We start from the raw sequence: 18,319 nt of genomic DNA on the forward strand, positions 1-18,319 counted from the left end.
CGAACCTGGTACCTGGTAAACAACCCTAGCTGTAGGTCAGCATTTCAAAGGCCTGCAGCCTGGAAATGAAGGTGAACTGGAAGAAACACTGATCCTACAAGGTCTGCAGCCCGACTTTAGTGGTTGGCCAAGGATACCTCAAATTTTGAACTTGGAATAAGGAATTCTGTTGTCTTCAGGCACCTGGCAGAACCAAATGAAAATTCAGGAAGATTATAATGTCACCCTAAATCTCAAATTATTTATTTTTAATGTATGTTTATTTTTGAGAGAGAGGGAGGGGAGGGAGAGAGAGAGGAGAGGGCAGAGAGAGAATCCCAAGCAGGCTTTCCAGAGGCTCGTGTGGGGCTTGAATGTACGAACTGTGAGATCATGACCTGAGCTGAAACCAAGAGTCAGAAGCTTAACTGGCTGAGCCACCCAGGCACCCTTACAAATAAAGTTTTTAAAGTGTTCAGCAAAGAAAGAAAGATAATTTTTAACTCCATGATATGAGTGAGAACTAGCAGAAGCAAGAACAAGGTCATAGGGATTCCAGATTTTAAAATTATCAGACTGTAAAATATTTGTGTTCTAAACATAAAAGCCAGGCTTGAATATTTTAGAAGGGAACTAGAAAGTATATATATAAAATAAAATGGCAGATTTGAACAACCTGTCAAATAGAAACTTTAGAACTGAAAAATAATCAAAATGAAGAAGATACCAAGATAACGTATAATGTACTGTTTAAAAAGAATTTTAATATTTATTTATTTTGAGAGTGAGATAGAACAGGAGCAGGGAAGTGGCAGACAGAGAGGGAGACACAGAATCTGAAGCAGGCTCCAGGCTTTGAGCTGTCAGCACAGAGCCAAACACAGGGCTTGAACCCATGAACCATGACCTGAGCTGAAGTCAGATGCTTAACTGACTGAGCCACCCAGGTGCCCCTGTATAATGTACTTTTAAGTGGAGTCCCAGAAGGAGAGAAGAGAAAATGGGATAGAAACTATATTTGAGTGAAAGATATCAATCCATAGTTCAAGAATTCCAGTGATTACTAATACAGTAAAAAAAGAAATACGGTAACAGTGTAAAAGCAAAATGAGAAAAACACTGACATTCTAAGAACTCTTAGACTGACCACTGAGTTCTCTACAGCTACAGTGGAACTCAGGGAACTGTATACGGATATCTTCAATATACTGGAAGAAAGTAGCTGTCAAATTAAATTCTTCATCTGGCAAAATATCTCTTAGGAAAGAAAGACATTTCAAACAAAAACTGAGTTTGTCACCAGCATATCCACAATGAAGGAAATTCTAAAGGGTGTTCTTTTTTTTTTTTTTTTAATTTTTTTTTTCAACTTTTATTTATTTTTGGGACAGAGAGAGACAGAGCATGAGCAGGGGAGGGACAGAGAGAGAGGGAGACACAGAATCGGAAACAGGCTCCAGGCTCTGAGCCATCAGCCCAGAGCCTGATGCGGGGCTCGAACTCCCAGACCGTGAGATCGTGACCTGGCCGAAGTCGGACGCTTAACCGACTGCGCCACCCAGGCGCCCCTAACGGGTGTTCTTTATACAAAAGGAGAATGATTACAGATAAAGAGATCAAAGATTAAGAGAAAAAATAAAGAGCAACAAAATAAATATGTGGTTGAATATAAAGGAACATTGTTCAGGGGTACCTGGGTGGCTCAGTCAGTTGGGCATCTGACTCTTGATTTCAGCTCAGGTCATGATCTCACAGTCATGGGATTGAGCCCAGAGTTGGGCTCCATGCTCAGTGCTGAGTGTGGAGCCTGCTTGGGATTCTTTCTCTCCCTCTCCCTCTCCCCCTCCCCTGCTTGTGCACACTTGCATGCATGCGCGCTCTCTCTTTCTCTCAAATAAACAGTAAAAAAAAAAAAAAAAAAAAGAAAGAAAGAGTCAGACATTTAACCAAATGACCCACCCAGGCACCCCTAGTCCAGAATAGTTTGAAAGGAGGTGTAATTAAATGACATGATCATGAAATATAAAAATTAAAAGACATCTCAACGAAACACTCATAGAAATTCCTTATGAACTTTCATGATAAACAATGTCTAAAATGTGCCTGTTGGCACATTAAATGAGTTGGCTTGCATTTGACAGTTAGCTAGCCTCTTGGTAGACACCTTCCAAAAATGATATTTGGCTTTAGAATAATTGATATCAAGCCATTTGCTATGGTGTCCATGTTTATGTCCCCCCAAATTTCATGTGTTGAAAGCCTAAGGTTTATTAGAAGATGGGACCTTTAGGAGGTGATTCGTTCATGAAGACAGCCCTCATGAATGGGATTAGGGCCCTCATAAAGGAGGCCCCGGAGAGATCCCCTGCCCCTTACACCATGTGAGGTTATAGTGAGAAGATGGCTGCAGGGAAGAAACAGACCCTTCCCATTCACCAAATCTACCAGTGCTATATAACCTTAGACTTCTAGCCTCTAGCACTGTGAGTAACAAGTGTTGTTTATAAGCCACCTAGTTTATGGTGTTTTGTTTTAGCAGCCCAAGTAGACTAAGATGCCTTCCTTTCTTGCCACAATTAACTCACCAGTTACTAATTAAAGCCACTGCTAGACCTTCACAATAACATTTTTTTCCTGCGTAAAAAAATTGGTTATGTTTCTCTATCAGAAGGTTAATGGAAAAGAAACATCCAACTTTGAATGTGTGCATGCAAGGCATTTTGGGTTTCGTTTTTTCTACTGACTTAATTTGTCCACGTTTACGTAAAAAAAAAGGGCCCGTATATTTAATTTATTAAGGTAATGTAGTTTATAGAGCTGCCCATCTCTCAATTCACTGGGCATTTGAATTTTGTCTTTTGTATTTGATGTTAGTTTGTACAAACATTTACAAAAGGGGACAATGTTCACATATTTATTTTATTAAGGTACTATAGTTTGTATAGACATCTGTCAATTACTGGGCATATGAATTTGAAATACTCATTTCTGGAAAACAATGATGTAAACTTTGTCATACACATTGTTTTTCATGATTTTGGAAAATTACCTTGGAGTATAATTTGAAAATGAGATTAAAGACTATAAAATTTTCTGGTTCTAATATTTTATTGCTGAATTGTTAAACTTTTCAGGAAGTAAGAACATCCCCTTTTTATGGGTTCCTCTGACTAGATCCTAACTTAAAATTCCTGAAAACATAAACTTCATAACAAGGTCATTATGGCTTTTCTAGAAAACAGAATCCAACAACATGGAAGAAATTCTGTTAAATTTTTACTTTTCTTGCAAGAGGCTGGGTTTTGAAGGAAAGGATGAAAATCTCAATTATAGAAATAATAGGAATTATAGCCATAGAATTGGTGTTTCATCCCTGAATGCTCCTTATCCCTGAGGTCTTTATGGTCTTCTAGAATTGATTTATGGAAACGTTTTTGTGCACCAGTTTTTGAAAAAGAGTTCTTAAGCCCTAGCAGGTCAGTCTGAGGCTTGGCCACTCCAGCTCTAGGAATCCAACCCAGAATGGGTCTTGTCTCCTCATTGTTTGCTGTGTTCAAGGTCAGCCTTTCTTCTGGCTTACTTAAAAAATGTTCAAAATCAAAAGCTTCCAAGTCTGGTTTACTTTCTAAAGTAGTAGGCTTACTAAAGCTAACAGAGTTTTGACACATAGTACACGGGTCACGTATGGCAGGTTTTAGATGCTCATACTGAATGTAATGGTTTGGGCTATAGCAAGGTATAGGTTGGGGTTTTAATGCCAGCTGTCTCCAGTACAAATCTTTTATCTTCTTAGTATCTGTGATTTTTGGAGATATTTTTATGTCGCAAACGTTAGTCAGATCTCTTGTTGGGTAGCAAGGTGGGGATGCATAGGTAGATAGCAAACTTTGTTCTTCCTTAATCTTGTCTTCAATTTCCTGTTTTTTATGGGTGACACCTGCCAGTGTGTTATCACTAAGTGCCATCATTTCTGTAGAACTGGGTACAAAGGTATGAAAATTACACAAAACTCTAGGGGTACAATCTGGACAGGAATGTGGTCTCTGCTGGACAACAGCCTCCAGAGGCCGTCGGTTCTGCATCAGTCGAGCAATTCGTCCTGCTAGGGGTCTTGGAGGTTTTAAGACAGGATGGAATTTTTCTTGCTGTAGTGGTGGGATAAAAAGGAGAAAATCAGTTAATAAATCTGACATTGTAAGGGTATCACCACAAACGGCAGGTCAAATTTGTACCCGTTTTCACTGAGTAAATGTAGAATGGGTGTAGGAGTGCACATTGCAATGTTTGCTTGCTTATTTATTTATTTATTTACAGACATTGACATTTGGGTCCTAATAAACACATGTTTTTCTCTTCTACTGGTTTTTGCTGATAGGGAAAGGGGATGTTTTCACTTGGCTATGGAAAAATTCCTCTGTGTAGGAACTCTTTGCTTTCAAATGTTCAAAGATATAAAAGAATCACTTGAGCAGAATTTCTGCCATCCCCAACAGATGATGTTGAAGGTCATGTGTGGTTATTTAAATCTCAGTGAAAGCTTTCCAATGCAAGGGTTCTTAAACCTCGGTTGAATCAGAATCAGCTTTGGAGCTGGGGAAAATGAGATTCCTAAGCTTGATCCACTTGAGACTGTGATTCAGAGACTGTGATTCTGCAGTGGAGCTCAGGAATCTGCTTTTTTTTTTTTTTTAAGTTTATTTATTTATTGAGAGAGAGAGAACAAGAGAGCACAAGCAGGGTGAGGGGCAGAGAGAAAAGGAGAGAGAGAGTATCCTAAGCAGGCTTCACACTGCAGGATGTGGGGCTTGAACTCATGAACTGTGAGATCATGACCTGAGCCGAAACCAAGAGTCAGACGCTTCACTGACTGAGCCACCCAGGTGCTCCAGGAATCTGCTTTTGTAACAAACATCTTGAGTGATGCTGAGACCAGTGATGTGCTGTGCTTAAACAGCAGTCTGCAGGGGGCTTGTTCTATCTGTGCTTTTTGAGATATTTTACAGATATTATGAATCATGTCTGGTAACTGCAAAAGTAGTGTATTTACAAGTTTAGTAATAGATATATGTCGGTGGGGGTATAGGAATAAGAGGGAGGAGTTGATTAGAAAGGGGCATGAGGAAACTTTCTGGAATGATGGTAATATTTAATGTATTGATAGGTGTTTGGGTTACAAAGGTGTACGTGTTTGTCAGAACTCAGTGAACATGCACTTAAAATATGTGCAATTTCATTGAATGTGTATTTTGCCTTAAAAGAAAAGCTGCAACAGATTGAACTCTGTTTAATGATATGCATGCTGATTGTTTAAGGATGAAGTATCCTAGTGTCTGCAGTTTCTCTCAAGTGCATAAAACATAATAAAGTGTATTGATGGGTGGCTGAAGAGATGGAAAGATGGATAGATTATGTGATAAAGTAAGTATAGCAAAATGCCGATGGTAGAATCTCGGTGGCGGGTGCATGGATGTTAGTTGTGAAATTATTTCAACGTTCCATAACTGTCAAGATTTTTAAGATAGTATGTTGAAGAAAAACTAACAGAATGGATGGATGGTGATAATGGAATTGATAGCAGAGGCAATAAAAATGAGAATGGTGAGAAAACAGTAACTCGAGTTTGGATATAGAAAACAAAACGGAGTTAGGAGTGTCTTTTTGGATCCTAATTTTCTCAGAGTTGGAGGAATTTCCATCTATTATTAACAAATCTGTTATAACCTTTAGCTAGTTAGGTTTCAGTAGATACTAGAAGAAACCCCAGCTCTTTAAAATACTTTGTTAAATTTGTCATAAACAAAAAAGTGTGGGGTATATCATATCCTCCTTGGACAGGACCCCTTTATGCAAGAAGCAGTTTTTAGTATCTTTATTTCATTCTACTGTAACAAAATACTTCATACACTTATTACCACTAAAACATGCCTTCCCAGAGTCTGTTATTCATGTCTTAGTCAGAAACCAGAAAGAGGCACTAAAACTTATTTCATTTATTTTTTTAAAGTTATTTATTTTGAGAGAGAGAGAACATGCATGCATGCACAAGTGGGGGAGGGGCAGAGAGTGGATGGGGGGAGAGAGAGACAGAGAGTGAGACAGGGAGAGGGAATCTCAAACAGGCTCTGTGCTGTTAGTTTGGAACCTGATGTGAAGATCAAACCCATGAACTGTGAGATCGTGACCCGAGCTGAAACCAAGCTGGAAACAACCGACTGAGTGAGCCACCCAGGCACCCCTAAAACTTTTAAACTTTATTTTAGGCATATTTTATCTTATTATTAATAAAAATTTAGTTGATGGTTTACTTGCATAATAATTTTGCATATAATATACTTGGCAGACATTCTTTATATAACTGTACATGTATTTCTTTGTAAAAATGATAAAACTGCTTCCTGAAGGGCTGGACTCTACAGGGTCAAATCTGTGGAAACCTGGATAGCTGATGAACACACTTGACAATGTTGTAGTACATGTATAGTGCTTTCTAGCCTTAGAGAATATTTGTTGCAAGTGAAAAGTAAAAAAACCCTTCAGTGAATGATAAAGCACAGTCTGTATAACTATTTCAGGTGTTATGATTTTTTTTTTATCACCTTGGGAAATACCAAAGCTAATGTAAAATAAATGTGTTCAGTTCAGTCTAAGTTCTACGGTTTATATCTTCGGAAATACTAATTTTGTTTTAAAAACCGTGTAGCTTTAGAGGATAAAATCTAGGCCCCAAATAAAACAGCATATATGTCTATTGTTAAATTATTTTATTTCATGTATATATAAATAATCCAACAGACTATAATTTCTGTCACTAACGGGCTTGATCATTTCTTTCAGGCCATTTCACATAATCAATTAAGAAATTTGTATTGATATTTGCAGAGAATTTATTGGCTTCCAATTGCAATTTAGCCAACTCTCAATTGTGAATATCAGGCTTTATCTCTTCAAAAGCAGTGGTAATGTACAAGATATACAAGTATATAAACATTCATAGAATTATTAAGAATCTCATTAAAGGGTAAGCATTTGTAAACCTATTCCTTTTTAAATTTTAGCAACAGTAGCATAGTAGAAAATCTGTTTTTTAAACAGAATTTCAGTGGGCGCCTGGATGGCTCAGTTGGTTAAGCCTCTCAACTCTTGATTTCGGCTCAGGTTATGATCTCACAGTTCATGAGTTTGAGGCCTGCATTGGTTGCACTGACACTGCAGGCCTGCTTGGGATTCTCTCTCTCTCCTTCTCTCTCTCTGTCCCTCCCCTGTTCATGCACTCTCATGCTCTTTCTCTCTCTCAAAATAAATAAACTTAAAAAAAAAAAACAAAAAAACAAACCCTCAAAACACCAGCACTGGGAATAGGAAAAGAAACCTCGCTTGTTCTTTGAAATAGTGGGCAAAGGTATTTAAAGGAGTTCAGATCAATTCAAAACTAACTTCTATAATGAGTTAGATTTTTCTTTTGTTAGCTTGGTCACCAGTACTCATGAAGCAAATAAAAAGTGGGTAAAGCAAGAAGGGGCCTAACACTCGGATACTTTCCCCCTAAGTAACTGCGAGTTGACTGCAATTACTTACAGGCTCTGGGTCAAATCCTATCTGTCCAGTTAACTCTGCTCTCTCCTTTTCATGGTAATCATCCAGTTCAAGGGGGCTCATGGGCCCCAGACCTTAATGGAAACATCACATCTTATTACTTTGTTAGAGTAAATGAAGGATGGCTCTTAAATGACAGTTTATAGAAAAACTTACCCATTTCCCTTTGTAATATAATTAGAATGAATAAATTGAAAACAGTTTTACCTCCCAGTTTCCCGCTAAGAGAAGCTTACTACCCACCCTAATTTCTATTAGTATTCAGGTTAAGAAACAGGGGAAAATATTAGAAGATGCAAGCTTGTAACAGCATTTGTCAAATATTCTAATTTTCTTCTTTTTACTTGTATTAAAGTAAACTCATACCTGTAAAATCATGAGCATATGAAGTGATCCAGTGGGACCTCTCAAGATTTCTTTGTATATTGGCTTCTTTTAGAGAGTTAATCGGGTCCCACGAATTTAAAGAAGTGTTAGGAGCGAAGGTTTTAGGAGGTTTTGGGTAGAACACTGGCTTGTTCTTTCCAACACATTTAGGAAACTAGAATATGAACATCAAAGTTTATTGTTATTAATGCCATCTAGTAGAATAGGGCTGATTCACTATCTTAGCAAGAAGGAGCATAAAGGAAATTCTAGGCTGAAGTCAGATATGATTTTTTTCTTCATTAATCACTAATATTCTGCAACTTAACCATATTTAGAGTTAAACACAGTATTTTATCACATGAATGATGAGTTTTTTGCTTTAGCAGGGACTCTATCTGATAATAAACCTTGGAGAAATGTCCCTGAGAATACTCTACCTCCAGTAAAATTTTATTAGAGATAAGTGTTCTGAGGTACTCCTTTGGCTAAATTCAGCCAAAATTGTGTGTCTCCCACTTCTCTTTCCTTGTCAGAAATGGCACCATTTGATATATTTTATGGATTTCTGATGAAGTTTAAGTCATTTAAATTCAAATAAAATTTTTCCTTCTATCAGTATAACTTTACAATGGAGTTTATTTTGTATTTTCAAAAGGAGGTGTACGTAAAAGTGAATGAATGAATGAGGTTCATTGAAGTCTCTTTGGGTATTTAGAAATTCACCTTTTTCTCAGATTGAGCATACTCAGTAAATATTTACTGAGCACATATATATGCAAGGTAGTGGCAGGGAACAAGGATGGAACAGAAGAAACAAGTCATCCAGGGATGTATTGGCTAGAAGAGGAGAGAAGAAATGAACATAAATGACTCTAAGATGAAAAGTAACTGTTATAAAAGAGGTCAAGAAAGAAGTATTGGTAAGTTCTGAGGAGGGAGAGATTGATTCTAACTGAACAGGAAAGTAAGGTGGGGAGCAGAGAAGAATGGAGGAGACAAGAGCCCATGTTATGTCATACCACAGAAAATAGGCCTTGAAGGACATGCAGAGATAGGGAGGCCAAAGGAACAGCAAGAGCAGAGGTATGGATGGTGGTGGAAAGTATGGAATTAACTTTCATGAACACTATGCACTTGTCCTGAACAAAGCCTATCCTTAACGTTTGCAGGTCCTGGGGCTATATTGAGACCCTGCATTCCATTAGTCTAAATTATTTTATTTTATTCTATTTTATTTTATTTTATTTTATTTTATTTTATTTTATTTTATTTTATTTCATTTTATTTTATTTCATTTTACTTTATTTCATTTTACTTTATTTTATTTTATTTTATTTTATTTTATTTTATTTTATTTTATTTTTAAGTTTATTTATTTTGAGAGAGAGAGAGTGAGCATGTACATGTGTGCATGTAGGAGGGAGGGTAGAGAGAGATGGAGAGAGAGAATCCCAAGCAGGCTCCATGCTGCCAGCATGAAGCCCAGTGCAAGGCTCAGTCCCATGAACCTCAAGATCATAACCTGAGCAAAGATCAAGGGTTGGCCACTTAACTGACTGAGCCACCCAGGTGCTCCTAAATAGTTTAATTTATAAATCAAGCAAATAAGCTGTTAAATAAATATGTTCCATTTTCCTACCTTGACAAAATACCTTCATGACAACTTGGAAGACCAAGTTCAAATTTAGACTTATTAGACTGCAGTGGGGACACTGGTTCAAAAAGAGCTAGCTGCTGGCCCCTGGCCTCAGCATCACTTGCTGCTTTCTTCCTACCCCCAATTCCATCCCAAATTGTGAAGTGCCTTATATATAAGGGTACCCTGGCCCTCAAGTTCAAGCTCCATTATACCTATTACCTCTACTTCCAGCAAACAGCCATCACTTGGCAACTGCTTTGGCCCTGTGGTAGATATTGGCTTGGAGCACTGTCAACCCCTGGGAGGACGGGCCTGGGGAAGAGACCTCATGAAGGCCCTAGTACTGCATTCAAAGCCATTTTTTTAGGGAATTCTGCAGTGTAACATCAGTCTGGGGTGGGAGCCTGGGGAGCATGGGCTCTAGATGGACAGATTGTCTTGTTCCCATAAACATCCTGTCCCATAGGGAGGGGTATAGCCAGAGGAAGGACAGAGCTGGGCCCTAAAGGCATGGGGCCTTCTAAAATTCCTGGACCTAAGGGTGATGCTGATTATAGCAACTCTGTGAGGTTGGAGTGCTCCCCATTTTCCACATATAGAATAGTCATGGTAAAAGGCACTTGTTAGAAAACTGTCTCAAGTATTCCATAACCACCTCTATAAACCTTTAACTAATATGTGGTTTGCTTATTCAGGGCTAAAGAAAACCCTTTCTGTTCTCTTTATCTTCACAATGATTTGCAAAGCGAGCTTAGAAATAAGGACTTTTTTCAAATATTGTTCTGAGGGGCTGGATTAATCTTGTGTCTTAATCTAGTTTAAGTAACAGCAGTGATCTACTAAAATGCAGGCAAGGGCACAGAGGAAGAAAATAGGGAATGGGAAATTGTATTGTAACCTGTGGTGTTTTGGAAGAGTTTAAAGAGTCAGGGATATTTGAAGTGAAGATTTGGCCAGTTTTCAATATAGAGATGGAACTGTCCTAGGAATGAGAAATATATCTCTAGGAGGGGGATGGGCACTTTAGATTAGAAAGAGGGCTGGTGGTTCAAGAAGGAAACCACATTCCTCTGTAAGGATGATATAAGAGGATCCTCTTTGCAAGAGAAGCCAAAGGTCTTTCCAAATATTTACAGAGAAGGAATAATGGATAGTAGGCTCGGTTAGGCTTTTAAAATCGTTCATTAAAATATTTCAGATAGTCCAAGGTTAGGGAAGTTTACGTCACTTGACCTCTGTGGTTATTATATTTTATCTTACTCAAAAGATGATTACAAGGTAGATATTATCCCAAAGAATATTTTCATATTGCAAAAGCTAAGACCAGATGCTTTGGCTCTTGAGAAATAGAACAAAAGATCTTTGGCCGTTTGAGGAAGAGACAAAATCAGTCCAGAAGAGTCAAATATTTGAACCTATCTGTTTGCCATTTATGAAAGGAAAATGAACGTTCTGATTGGCATAATGTCTAGAAATGGCCATTGAAAAGAGGTTACCGAGGAAAGAGAATGGTAGGAGGAGAGACCATGGCTAGAGTAAGGGCAGTGCAATGATTAGTGACTCTGGTGGGGAAAACTAGGTCAGGCCAAAGAGATAAAAAGGTAGGGTGGCTCTGGGGAGTGGGTGGGAAAGAGGTACCTAGATTTCTGTGACTCTTGAGGGCACAGGCTTCATATATATGGAATGTAAAAGGATGAAAGCAAAATGACATTTAAAAATTTTTTTTTTCAAAGTTTATTTATTTTTGGGACAGAGAGAGACAGAGCATGAACGGGGGAGGGGCAGAGAGAGAGGGAGACACAGAATCGGAAACAGGCTCCAGGCTCTGAGCCATCAGCCCAGAGCCTGACGCGGGGCTCGAACTCACAGACTGCGAGATCGTGACCTGGCTGAAGTCGGACGCTTAACCGACTGCGCCACCCAGGCGCCCCTATAAAATGACATTTAAAATAGTGTTAAAATTGGGGCGCCTGGGTGGCGGTCGGTCGGGTGTCCGACTTCGGCTCGGGTCATGATCTCGCAGTCCGTGAGTTCGAGCCCTGCGTAGGGCTCTGTGCTGACAACTCAGAGCCTGGAGCCTGTTTCAGATTCCGTGTCTCCCTCTCTCTCTGCCCCTCCCCCATTTATGCTCTGTCTCTCTCTGTCTCAAAAATAAATAAACGTTAAAAAAATTTAAAAAAAAATTAAAAAAAATAGTGTTAAAATTAAGGCCCAGAACTTTATTTTTAAAAGGTTAAACTCTTATTTAGAATATTCCCCTTTCCAAGACCACCCATTTCTTAATGTTCTAGGTCAACAAAGTTTTGTAATCATTGGAATAATAACATTGACAGAAGGTTACACTTATTATAAGCTTACTCTCTGCTAATATGGTGCTGAGTGTTTTTACATGCATTTCATTCTCAAGACAACCCTATGAGGTAGAGTTTATGATTATTCCTGTTCTATCTATGAGGTGACTGGGGTATTGAAGAATTAAATGTATTATCAAGGGTTATACAATTGGTAAATTATTTCATTTTTTATTTTTCTTTTTTAAAAATTTTATTTTATTTTTAAATGTTTATTATTTATTTATTTATTTATTTATTTATTTATTTATTTATTTATTTATTTTTGAGAGGGAGAGAGAGACAGAACGTGAACAGGGGAGGGGCAGAGAGAGAGGGAGACACAGGATCTGAAGTAGGCTCCAGGCTCTGAGCTGTCAGCACAGAGCCGGAAGCAAGGCTCGAGCTCAGAAACCGTGAGATCATGATCTGAGCCAAAGTTGGGTGCTTAACTGACTGAGCCACCCAGGCACCCCTACAGTTGACACATTTTTAGAACCCGGAGCTGAGCCACTTTAAAATTTATACTTTTAAAAAAATTTTTTGTTTTAAGTTTATTTATTTTTGAGAGAGAGACAGACAGAGCAGAGGAGGGGCAGAGAGAGAAAGGGAAAGAGAGAATCCCAAGCAGGCTCCATGCTGTTAGCATGGAGCCTGAATTGGGGCTTGAACTTACAAACCATGAGATCATGGCCTGAGCTGAAACCAAGAGTTGGACACCCAACCAGTTGAGCCAGCTAGGCACCCCAAAATTTGTACTCTTTACAAAATGTTATACATGTTGTCTTATCAGCTTAGATAGAAAGTACTAAAATATGGTTTCTGGAAGTTTTCTTTTTTATAACCAGGAGATATATTTCTGGAATTAGTTAAGTTATTTTTTGTAAGTTTATTTATTTATTTTGAGAGAGACAGAGACAACACAAGTGAGGAAGGGGTAGAGAGAGGGAGACAGAGAATCCTAAGCAGGCTCTGTACTGGTGGCACAGAGCCCGATGTGGGACTCGAACCCACAAAGCCGGGAGATCATGACCTGAGCTGAAACCAAGAGTCAGATGCTTAACCGACAGAGCCACCGAGGCACCCTTGGAATTACTTAAGTTCTTAGTGTCCCTCTGCCTCCTCCCACCCTCAGAGAATGCTGATTATAATTATGTAATCAATTATAATGTGGGTGGGGTACAGCCTGGGAACTGGGATTTCTGAAAACACCCCAGGTGATTCCAATGTGCAGCCAAGGTTGAGAACCACTGCTCTAACAACAGGAAAGGTAAATACTATACAAAATATTCTCCTTTAACAGAGATAGAACATTGCAGATAAAGTTGAAGACCCCTTGGCCACTCTCCCCAGTGAAGTGGTGAAACGCAAGGAGGACAAGAATAGGTATTATCCTAAAGGGGGAAAAATGGATGAGTCAAGAGATAACTGCTCTCAAGCCCAGTATCAAATTTATTTTTATTTTATTTTTCTGTCCAGCGAAGTACAAAACTTGATTAGGATTAGGGATAAACCAGAAGAATAACTGAAAGATTGAAAATTAAGATTAGAAGAGATTAAGAAAGTTGGATTAATCATTGGATGAAGAGTCAGATAAATCAGTCAAAAATATTTACGTACAAAGTGCTGTGGGGAATATAGATATTATAAAAGATTCCACTTTCAGAGAGCTTGTAATTGAGTTGATAAGATATAAAATACGTGTAAAAAGTTATTGGTTATAATAATTGTAGAAACTCAGAAGAGGGGAAATCACTTCTGTTGGAGTAATAATGCTTATAAATTATAGCACTTTCCATTTTTCAAAGTGCTTTTATAGCCTTCATATAATCCTCATATCCTGTGAAGTCTGTTGGACAGATTTTAGTGAAATTATACAGGTATATTTTATTAATGTAAACTCAAAGAACAGAAATGATATTGCTAATATTACCAAGAGAACAAATGGCAGGTATAGGAATAACTAGAATGCAGGTCTCCTTATTTGGTTCACTTTCTGCTCTGCAGCAGAAACAACCAGAGTTGAGCTGAGCCTTGAAGAATGAACAGGTTTTGCATAGGCAGAGAGGCCGTGAAAGGAGAGCATTCCAAGAGTGGGAGATGGCCATCCACCTGTTCAAGGACCAGCGAGCTGAGCCGGGCTGCAGGAAGGAAGGAAGGCCAGACTCCGAAGGGTCTTCGGAGCTCAGTTAACCCTTGGAATTTACACTTAGGTAAAGGAGAGCTAGTCAAGATTGTTGCAGAGGGCTGAGATATGAGGACAGTGGCATTTTCATGAGCAGGAGGAAGTGAGGGAGATTAAAAGAAGAAACTAAACCACTGAACTGGAGACTTTGGCCATAACATGTATTGACGGAATGGTCTCTCGAATGACTTCTCATATTTCTTCATATACTCTGATATAGATTTTGCTTGAAAGAATTAAAGAGGTCCAGTATGATGGATGATTCTGTAAGGATCTTTCCCGATGTATAACTTTACAAAAAACAAATAGGAAATTGTGTATTTCATAGATGACTGTGTGACACCGCAGTGACCACTCTCTGGCCTGCCACAATGGTTATCCCAACTAAAATTCAAATGTTTCTGGCCTTGCATAGTTATTTCTTGCCTACCTCATAGATTGTTAAATGCAAGAAGATAATATATGGAAAACACTTGGTACTGCCTCTCACAAACTAATTGGTCAATGAATGTTGGCTATTATAGTTTTCAAATGTCCGGATCTTTCCCTTCACGATTAAAAATTTTCTCTCCCTGCCCACGTGGAGTCGTGGTACCGAGCTTAAGAGCAGAGAGTGGAGTCCGACAAGCTTGAGTTCAATGATTATGAGATAGCCACAAGCTCTCTGAGACCCAGTTTCCTCATCTATAAAATGGGGATGATGATACTAACTGTTTTAAGTTATTACAAAGGCTAAGTGATATACTGTATCCAGAATGGTCATTGTGTAGCAGTTTCTCAGTACACAGTGGCCGCTGTTTTTATCTTTGATTCTACACAAATATAATGGTTGGGATAATAATTGTAAACCTTTCTGAGAATTTTTCATTTATCCCATGTATATTTGGAGTTACTTAATACTCTGTGAATTATAAGAATAGGGTTGGGGGATACACAGCGAGTGAAATGCAGCCTTCCACCTTCTTTCAGTGGGGAGCATTTTTTCTTTTTTTTAGTAATTGTGGAAATGTTACTTTACTGCCCAAAGTATGTGAAATCAGCTAAGGAAACGCACACAAAAAAAATGTGAATCATGGTCAAAATCTCAACTTTTTTAAGCAGATAGAAAATAAAACAGTCCATCTTTTGGGTTTTCATAAATGTATAGAGTAAAAACATTTTTGCTTTGTTTTAAACACACATTTAAAAGATACTTACATCATAATATACACCCTGACCTGGCCAATTCAAGGCTTTCTTCTTTGAATCCATTGGAAAATCAAGCAGTTCATATCTGTAAGGATTACCTGAAATTTTCAGGAAGAGTGCTGTTATTCTGAATAAGCAATAACAGTTTTCTATGAATGGGATTTTGGGGTGCAATAAACAGAAACAAGATGATAGGAAATAGAGAGGAATGAGGGTGCATATTTTAGCTAGTGTATTAGAGCATTGCTTGAATTCTTGCTCCCCTTCATGAGCAGCATGTGGGCCACACAGAGCAAGAATGAGTCTCTAACCCGAGTGTTGCCAGCAATATGAGGGGGCAATGGAAATGTACCTTTCTTGTTAACGAAAGGGATTCTTAGGTAAGTTATAACTTTTAAGTTTAAATTTTCCTACGTCCTCTTTTGGTCTCTGAAGGCTTAGTAAATACATTTCTGTACTACTTGTTTTGGGCTTTCCCTGCCTAAATATCAAGAAATAGAATTAGTATTTGCTTACCAAAAAGGTGCTGAAAGAGAACATTTTAAAGAATGTAGCTTCTTAGGTATTAGTGGTGGTTTGATAAGCTTTATCAGATATAGCATGGTCTCCTCTGGTCCTGTAAGAAGTTCCACCTTAAAGAATGCTCTGGGGCGCCTGGGTGGCTCAGTCGGTTAAGTGTCTGACTATAGATTGTGGGTCAGGTTTGTGAGTTCCACGCTGGCAGTGTGGAGCCTGCTTGGGATTCTGTCTCTCTTGCTGTGCCCCTCCCCAGCTCACTCTCTGTCTCTGTCTCTCTTTCTCTCTCTGTCTCTTTCTTTCTCTCTCTGTCTCAAAGTAAATAAGCTTAAAAAAAAAAGAATGTTCTGAACATCCATCCTCATATGTAATAAGAACAAAGGCTGGCATATATTGAACATTTACTGTGTGCTAGTACTGTACTAAGTGTTTTATATATACACTCACATTGCTATGAATAAGGTACAATTACTTCCACTTTAACAGATGAGGAAACTGAGGCACAACAAAAATAAGCAATTTGCCTAAGATCACACAGCTAGTAAGCGGAATAATTCAAACTCAGGCAGTCTGGTACTAAGGCACTCTTCTATGTCTTTCTATTAAAGAAGAGTTCAAATAAGTGTAGAAAACCTAATGTGGTGGTATAGTAGTTTTTGGAAAGGTCTTTTTAAAAAATTTTTTTAATGTTTATTTATTTTTGAGAGAGAGAGAACGAGAGAGAGAGAGCATGGGGGGGTGGTGTGCAGAGAGAGAAGGAGATACAGAATAAGAAGCAGGCTCCAGGCTCTGAGCTGTCAGCATAGAGTCCGATGTGGGACTTGAACCCACAAGCCGTGAGATTATGACCTGAGCCGACGTCAGGTGCTTAACCAACTGAGCCACCCAGGCGCCCCTAGAAAGGTCTTTTAGAAGGGTTATTACAATATACTCATCTTTAAAAAAAAAATTAATGTTTAGTTTTGGGAGAGAGGGAGAGACAGTGCGAGTGGGAGAAGGGCAGAGAGAGAGGGAGACACAGAATCTGAAACAGGCTGCAGGCTCCGAGCTGTCAGCACAGAGCCCGACACGGGGTTCAAAGTCACAAACTGTGAGGTCATGACCTGAACCGAAGTCGGACGCTTAACCGACTGAGCCACCCAGGCACCCCTGAACTTGCTTCTTTTTTAAAAACATTTCTTTCGGTCTTTTGTAATTAAATTGTCATCCCTTGTCTTTTGCTTATTGTTTGATAAACATGTTAGTGTTTTCTTGCGGATTTCTATAAAATATTTACATATCAGAACAAATTTTGCATTTTTGGTCCTAGATATTTTTCACAACTTGCTAGCCTGCCTTGTAATTATTATTTAAAAAAAATTTTTTTTAATGTTTATTCATTTTTGAGAGAGAGAGAGAGAGAGAGAGAGAGAGAGAGACAGAGCATGAGCGGGGGAGGGGCAGAGAGAGAGCGAGACACAGAATCTGAAACAGGCTTCCAGGCTCTGAGCTGTCAGCACAGAGCCCAACACAGGACTTGAACTCACCAACTGCAAGATCATAACCTGAGTTGATGTTGGAGGATTAACTGACTGAGCCACCCAGGCGCCCCAATATACTCATCTTTTTAAGGTCCTCTAAGAGTGACTAACTGGTCAGAACAGGTGGATGCTTGGAAGAGTGGGTAATGGTGGTGGTAACTTACTTTAGTCTGTGACCTACAACTGCGCTGAAGTGTTTTTATAAATTCTGCACACATTTCTCTGATTTCTTGTTAACTCTATGCACTTCATGTAATTTTAGAAATTATCTAATTCAGGGATTGAAAAAAATAACTTTAACACTTTGCCTAATAAGATCATACAAATTTCAGTTGCTTGGCATCCTATCTTGTAGTTCTTTTGCACAGCTCTTCCCACCCCAACCTCCCATGTATTTACATGTATACATGTTTGTATATGTATCATTTAGAGTTGAGTATATTTATATGTATGTCGATGTCTATATATCTATATATTTGATACAGATTTCACTACCTTTTATCCATGACTGGACTGAGAGGTAATGGAGAAATTCAGTATGTGGCACACATACTGGAATCATTATATGGGTAGAGAGTAATAAAGTAGTAACTGCTAATACTTATCTCTGGTATCTGTAAAGTAGGTGCTCATAGTCCCATTTTATAGATTGAGAAGTGGAGGCAAAGAAGTTAAGAAACTTTTCTATGGCCCATGGGGAGTAAGCGGCAGAGTGGCAGGGGTAGAATTCTACCCATGCCATCTGACTGCATAGTCCACGTTTAAACACTCCACTGTACTGTCTTTCAAAATATTACTGCTGTCTCCTAGTAAGGTACGGAGGTTGATACTAATGATGGCAAACATTTGGGTCCAAATATTTATGTACCACTAGTGGCACTGCATTATAGGACATTTCTTGGGTCTTACCTACGTCACAGCCTAAATTCATTCAACAAATGTTTCTCTCTGCCTAACATGCACCTTTTCTGTCACCTTCAGTTACCTCTTCTGTAGTATT

At 38.6% G+C, this 18,319-nt stretch overlaps 1 protein-coding gene across 1 annotated transcript in view; it reads right to left on the bottom strand.

Annotated features, from left to right (window-relative positions):
* Positions 1 to 3,242: 3,242 nt before the first annotated feature.
* Positions 3,243 to 18,319, bottom strand: part of CA2H7orf31 (chromosome A2 C7orf31 homolog) — a 43,540-nt gene continuing 28,463 nt past the window's right edge. Inside the window, exons 7-10 of the mRNA XM_043589112.1 lie at positions 15,293 to 15,381; positions 7,939 to 8,113; positions 7,555 to 7,646; positions 3,243 to 4,124 (exon numbers count right to left, since the gene is read on the bottom strand). Of these exons, the coding sequence (XP_043445047.1) occupies positions 3,303 to 4,124; positions 7,555 to 7,646; positions 7,939 to 8,113; positions 15,293 to 15,381 (1,178 nt within the window). The 3' untranslated portion in view covers positions 3,243 to 3,302. The remainder of the gene's footprint in view (positions 4,125 to 7,554; positions 7,647 to 7,938; positions 8,114 to 15,292; positions 15,382 to 18,319) is intronic.

The sequence above is a fragment of the Prionailurus bengalensis genome, chromosome A2 (genome assembly GCF_016509475.1).
Source record: "Prionailurus bengalensis isolate Pbe53 chromosome A2, Fcat_Pben_1.1_paternal_pri, whole genome shotgun sequence".
Classification (NCBI taxonomy): domain Eukaryota; kingdom Metazoa; phylum Chordata; class Mammalia; order Carnivora; family Felidae; genus Prionailurus; species Prionailurus bengalensis.